This window comes from Nicotiana sylvestris, chromosome 10, assembly GCF_000393655.2.
Source record: "Nicotiana sylvestris chromosome 10, ASM39365v2, whole genome shotgun sequence".
Taxonomy (NCBI): Eukaryota; Viridiplantae; Streptophyta; class Magnoliopsida; order Solanales; family Solanaceae; genus Nicotiana; species Nicotiana sylvestris.
Window position 1 is genome coordinate 144,931,862 of NC_091066.1, and position 6,675 is coordinate 144,938,536.

Sequence of the window (6,675 nt, forward strand, 5' to 3'; positions counted from 1 at the left end):
GACTACTATTTTATTATGTTTCATCTTGGGTTTTCAGTGTTGTTAGAGTTTGTCATTTGGTGCGTAACAAAATGGGAAGTATTCTTTATCATACATTTCTACAAAAAGTTCAATGCGACTAGCCTCAAGGTTGTTTTGAAAATTTTTTATGCCAACCATCAATTTGAAATTTTGAACAAGCATCAAGAATCACTAGAGACCTGAAGTGTAAAATTCAACTGCATGTTACACGAGTTGTGTTCACACTACTTTTCCATTTTTTTTATAGTGTCGAGCCTTATTTATTGGTTATTGTTTTTGCTTTTCATCTATTTCCTGATTCTTATGATATTGTTATTTCTATGGTTTCTATTGATAGTACTGATATATTGTCTATTTTCGTCTTCTTGAGCCGAGGGTCTATCGGAAACAACTTCTCTACTCCCTCTGGATACGAGTAAAGTCTACGTACATGCTACCCTTCCCAGACCCCACTTGTGAAATTTTACTGGGTCATCGTCGTCGTTGTTACAGTTCTCATGAAAAAAATGTGCATAGACAAAAGTTAAGAGCATTTCACTACAGAAAAAATGAACCTGCCAAAAGATCCATGGCTCGATATGGTGAGATGGACTAATTTCATCAATGTTAGCTGGAAATGAGAAAATACAATATCCAATATACAGAAAGTATATCTGGTCAAGATTGTACAAGTGTTTCAGATGAGATGGTCTGCGCTCCTCTTAGTGGAGTCTCTACTACAGTTAAATACATTTTTACAAGCTTCTGCAGAACTTGTTCGGATCTGAACCCACAAGTAGTCTCAGAAAATATCCAACAGCAAGGATAATCCAAGCTGCAGTGACACCTTACGAGCTTACTACTCCGTCCTCAATCACAAGAAGAGGGTGGCTCAAAGGCAGATCAGTGAGCTAGTGCCCATTCTCTTGGGCCAAAATAACAAACCAAAGGTATTCAATGGAAGTTCTGTCACCTAGTCAGTAGAGCCTAAAATAATTCCGCGTCCCAATACGTATAATATCTAGCTGTCAATGAAGTGCATCAGTTCATCTTCAAACTGAATATTAGTTCAAGTGGGATGAGCAAGAGGTCCAGTTTACCAAGTCCTTGTAAATAATGAAGAATATCAACTTATTCTTGGAGGAGGCGGAGAGGATGGCTCTCTGTGATGAAATAACTTGACCAGTGACCTACGCTCACAGTCCTGCAGAAGCAAACATTCAAACAGACAATGAAATTCCACAGAACTGCTCTTACACAGGTAGAGACACAAAATTTTTGGTCCAATGTTGTTGAAATATCAGAATAAAGTAATTAGTGGATCACGTACATCTGTTGGTGTGTACTTGTACTAAAATGACAGTGAGAGCATCGTGTTTTACATGCTCAGTTCCTAGGTTTAATGAAAGATAGAGCAGCACAAGTGACTACAAGTTGTCCGAGCTTGACAACATGTCAACTTATTTTAGGAAAACGGTGTTAATATTGACACAAAACAATATTGCAAAATCAAATCACAAATAGCTTATCCTGCCTAGCAGATAGATTGAAGGGGGTTAAAATACTGCAGAAATATATCTAGCAATACAGTTAGTTTTCAAGAGCAAGCAGCTGATTCAACAGTGACCATGTTTGTTTGTTAGTTTTGCAAGAGCTGTAAATAAAAGAATTAAAGCGGCCGGAAGAATCCTCACCTTAAACATATGTAAATGGAATGGTTTGTCTGGATTCATTCTCTTCAGTTTTAGGAGTGTATACGCGAAGCTTAGTTGGTCACGTGAAGTAAATCGGTCAACTTCATTGAACCAGAGGCAAGAAAACAAATTTGACATGGGTGTATGTGCTCTGACAATAAAAGAACCTTCAGGCACATCTGCAGTACGCCAGAAAACCATAATTAGTTCAACAAACTGCATATGAATGAAGAAGGCAACAAAGAATAAGATAAAATAGTAAGCATGAAAATGGCTACATACAGCTCGGCAGAGGAGGATTTGGATCTGAAGGGTCAAATTTGGTAAGACCATCAGATTGGTAAAATGAAAACTGTTCGTCAATGGCAGTGTGATTGTACTTATTTAGACGCTTATTTTGGAGTACTTCTTCCCAAACACAATGCCGAGTATAATGATTTGAAATGGCATACTCGGAGCCAGTTTGCCACAAGAAATGATCAATTATCAACATTGGATCAGTTGTGAGCCGCAGTTTGCTATCAAGCCAAATAGAGTACCTAATAATTGCCACAAGAGGAGAACAAATTCATCTTCAATTGGAGCAAGATGAATAAAGAATGCAATCCAGCTAGGGAATATGGAAAATCACCTAGAAGAAGGAAAGAGGCGATGTGTCAAAAACTTTGGCACTTTCCCTGTTTTACGCATATCTGTGTATGGTAAATTCTTGACAACAACTAATTTCCACAAACCAACAAATCCACCATCATCAGGTGTGCTTCCTTCTGTTGAGAGAGTGGAAAGAGTTTCCTCATCGACAAACATAACAAAACATACATTCTTCTTCGAATACTCACTGATCTGAAATGGAAATGATTAATTCAAACTAAGCACATGTTGTTATATCTAGGCCTGCTTTGGTCTTTCCAAAGATAATAACATCTAACAATCTGTAGAATATTGCTATATTGAGTCACTTTTTATTAGAGAAAACTGAAGTATCTGGGATACATGTATTAGAAAGTTTTTGATCTTTAGAAAGCTACTATAACATTTCTGATTTACAAGTTTTCTATGCAATTTCCATTTCCGAAAATAAAGACAGAGCAAAGAGAGTTGAATACAACATGGTTATTAGAATGAAAAAGAAATAAGGAACATTCCAGACTTTGACGTGCTTAATAATTTGAATGGATATAACCAAACAATCTAAACGGATATCATTCCAAGTAAATATAAAGAAAAAAATGGCCTAATCATTACCAATTTGCTTGTTGGCCTTCTTAGAAAATCAGAGCTTCCAAAAATACATGATGATACAACCACTCTGCATGTACTCATGTATCTTTTATCCTCCTCTTTCAAATCAAATCCAGTACTTGGAAAACCCTCAGCTCCCCTAACAAAACCACAACGAATTGTTTGATTTACAGCAAAAAATGATTGTTCTCTTTCTTCAAAGGTCTGATGTCCACCAAATTTGGGTTCATGAGCATCAATATGGGAAGCTTCCTTTTCTGTTTCCATATATCCCAAGGAAAACTGGGTGAAATTCAAAAAGTCCTTGGGTTCAATAAGAAAATTGACGGAATCCCTAAATGCTACCTCACAAGGGAAAAAACCTGAAAAATCAAATAGAAACGAAATAAGGATTTGCAAATTTCCTAACTGATGTCAACAAAGGGATAGACTTTCACTAACTGATCTCTAGAAGTTATGAGAATTCAGCATAGCCACGTGATAATATATACATTTTGGCATTTTTGGAGTAACAAAAAGAAGTGAAGAGGATAGAATAGAACTTGAAACTTGTTGTATGGGGCAAGCTTTAATGCATATCTAGGCACTCCAAATTAATTGGATTAAACACATCCATAGCATGTTTAAGCTTTGGTTGCCAGCAACCTCAATAAGATAAACGGTTTTGAACTTTGACCTCGAGATTCATTGATAGATTACAGAAGACAGGTAATAAACTGATCTTGTATAGCAGGCAATATGTGCTCCGAAGAAGAGGTTTATTGAAGGCATACTTATCCTCATATCCACCTTTTCTATTTTTCATGGAACCTTTTTAAAATTTTGTGATATCACTATATATACAATTAGACATTTTGATGTGTTACTCACCAGTTTGTCCAAACAAGGCAATTTCACTGCAGAAGATTGAAAAGAAGGTGCTTCATACTAAAATCAACCTACATAAGCTTTATAAACCGTGTATAGAGTTACCAATAGATTGAGGTGTAGTTGAGTGGTTGATGTAGAGTTAAGAAGAAAATTAAGTATGTATTATGGCCTAGCTTAGTTCAATATGAACTACTCTGGATTATGGAACAAGACACTCAAATGGTGGATACTGGAAAACCATAAAATTTTGAAGCGCTTCTTCTTATCCTTGCCATTTGGAATGTGCAGTAGATTCCATGTTTTATTTGCTGTTCACTGGAAATACTTTTGCTTCGAAGGGCTGTTTCTTTCCCTTCCCTTGTACAAGGTTTGTGTAGAACTGTTTCAAATATTTAAAGAAATAAATAAAGAGAGGATCGGAGACTGCTCATTTAGCCAACGTGGAGTGATTTTGAAGACATAACCAAAGAGCTCATTCGTAGGTGATGTTTTAGAAACTGTTATTCTTTTTACATTTTGATAGCTATTAAAAGTAATTAACGACATAGTTTCTAAAGGACGTACTTCAGGATTTATAAAGACAACTCAGAGATCTGCACTATCACTCTTAGATTGCCACACAACCATGAAACAAAGAGGTAAAAAGAGAATGGCAACTATAGTTCTCCATATGTATCTCTCTGCTTATTAATAACTGCAGACAAGTGCTTCAAACTAAAACTACAAAGTTCTAGGATCTAGGCTGCACTAATTCTTGCTAAAATGTTACTGTTAGTTATTATCAATTTTGGCCTGGATAAGCATAACTTCTCTTCCATTGTCTGCTTGCTGGAAACTCTCTTCTTAATGACATTAACTCATGCAAGAGTCTACACAAGCATAGTAAAGGTGAGTCTTACGCTGCCTACGGGGTTTCTTTGTTGGGCGGTCAGGGAAATCATGCCCAATATAATCTTCTTGTAATTCTCTCCAAGGCAACATGCCACGTTCCAGTTTACCTGCAAAGCACAATTGGAAAACAGGTCTTTGAATAATATCTAAACTTTAGAAAAGTGTATCAATGAATTTATAAACTCAAAGCATGAGAAGCTAGTATGGGTAAAGCAGGTCTGCTATCCTTCAACTATTGCCTAGGATATTAAAGTAGTCACAGGGACACAGAAGATTCGAGTCCGGTATTCTACCACAGTTCATTTCACTTACGGGTTCAAAGTTTAATACTTTGTAATTATTTAGTGAAACTTTTAACACATATAAAGGGTTTTGAACCAAAGCTACTGGATTCGGATGAACCCATAACATGTGCTCTACATCCGTTCCTGCTGGGACGCTGCCTCCCCAAAATATAATCGCAGTAGTATTACTCATCTATAAGTGTAAAAATCCCAACGAGAGAGTAGCAATTGCCAGCAGTTACTTGTAATCTTTTACATTCTTAAATTAATGAATTATAACATCCAGTTCACTAGAGGATAAGCACATAAAAGTTTAAAGCTTATAGCTCAAAGTTTGGCCAAGAAAATAAAAAAAGAGGGGACTAAGATCAGATGTGGATCCAAGATTTGCACATCATGAGTCCGAGTTCGGAATTCCATCACAATCCATATGATTTACTAGGTTCGAACTCTATTACATTTGTACTTATTTAATGGATATTTTAACACATATACCAAGGGCGGAGCCACAATAGAAGTTACGAGTTTGGCAGAACCCAATAGCTTTGGCTAAAACCCTGTATCCGCCTCGGCATATATCTTGTTTGAGCCAAAGCTATCGGGTTTGAATGAATCCATAAGTCCTTACTACATCCTCCCCTACCTAAGATGGAAAGCAAATCACCCATTTCAACAACCGACCTTGCCAAAATGCAATAAGCTTCAGTTTTATCAGTAAATACAAAAATTTTAAGACTGCAATATGGAACTGTAGAATGAAATGAATCATGAGCCCGTTCAGATTAGCTGATTTTAAATAAGTTTGGATAGAAGTGCTGAATTTGATAAGCGGACAACACAACAAAAATTCCAAAATGCTTTCTTTATACTATTACTTACCATGGAAGTGCATCCCTAAGCCAAAAACAGCGAATGAGATAAAGCAGAGGACAGCAAGTGAAAACACCCAAAACAGCAATCCGTTATTTGAAAACCGGCTCAACTTTCGTCCTCCTCTTCGAGAAAGTTCAGTATTGTTCTTATAGAGACCCATCACTCACAACAACATCCCTCCAAATCCTTAAACATCAAACTCCTCATCTGTCATTATAATTCAAAAAAAATGTGAATTTGTTCAAATACATCGAAACATTATTACATGATGCAGAAAATTGTAATTCTAATAAAACCTATTCATTTCCATTCCGATGAACGTAAATACAATTTGGGTTAAAGTTAAATTTTGAAGATCGATAGTTGTAGATAAAAAAATTTGTTTTAGATCGGTTTTTTACCTGAGTAGTGTGATCTGAGTCTAATAACAGACCGTCGGTGGGCTCGCGCCGAGTAAAAGCTGAGCCACGACGACTAGCTCCATTACACAGTTTTTGACAATTTTTAACGTGGATTGTTTTTAGGAAGTAGTAGTAGTAATTTTACCATGTAGTAGTAAAACTTCCTTTTTCTTTTCAATTTTATTTTTATGATATGGCATTCTTTTTTAGTTTAAAATGTCTAAAATATAGTATTGTTTCAATATAGAATATGTTTCCATTATTTTTAAGAAATTACATTCATTTAACTATTTATTGAATTAACTTTTCAACCATCGCTTCACATATTGTTCTGCTATCACTAACATAATATACCCACTTAATTAATTTTACTACTTATATCTGTCTAAATTTATGTTGCGTTCTTTTATTTTTAATTTT

General features: G+C 35.7%; 1 protein-coding gene across 2 annotated transcripts; it reads right to left on the reverse strand.

The window, feature by feature from the left end:
• Window positions 1-570: 570 nt before the first annotated feature.
• On the reverse strand, window positions 571-6,363 carry LOC104245911 (probable hexosyltransferase MUCI70). Of its 2 annotated transcripts, XM_009801617.2 has the most exons (8): window positions 6,256-6,363; window positions 5,861-6,061; window positions 4,706-4,804; window positions 2,940-3,298; window positions 2,326-2,537; window positions 1,977-2,233; window positions 1,695-1,873; window positions 571-1,204 (listed from the first exon to the last, which is right to left on the reverse strand). In XM_009801617.2, the coding sequence occupies exons 2-8, from the start codon at window positions 6,012-6,014 to the stop codon at window positions 1,127-1,129; spliced, it is 1,338 nt and encodes a 445-aa protein (XP_009799919.1). In that variant the 5' UTR covers window positions 6,015-6,061; window positions 6,256-6,363; the 3' UTR covers window positions 571-1,126. The 2 variants fall into 2 exon arrangements, with proteins under 2 accessions (XP_009799919.1, XP_070016669.1); XM_070160568.1 differs by lacking the exon at window positions 6,256-6,363 and having other exon boundaries at window positions 5,861-6,107.
• Between the last annotated feature and the right edge of the window lie 312 nt (window positions 6,364-6,675).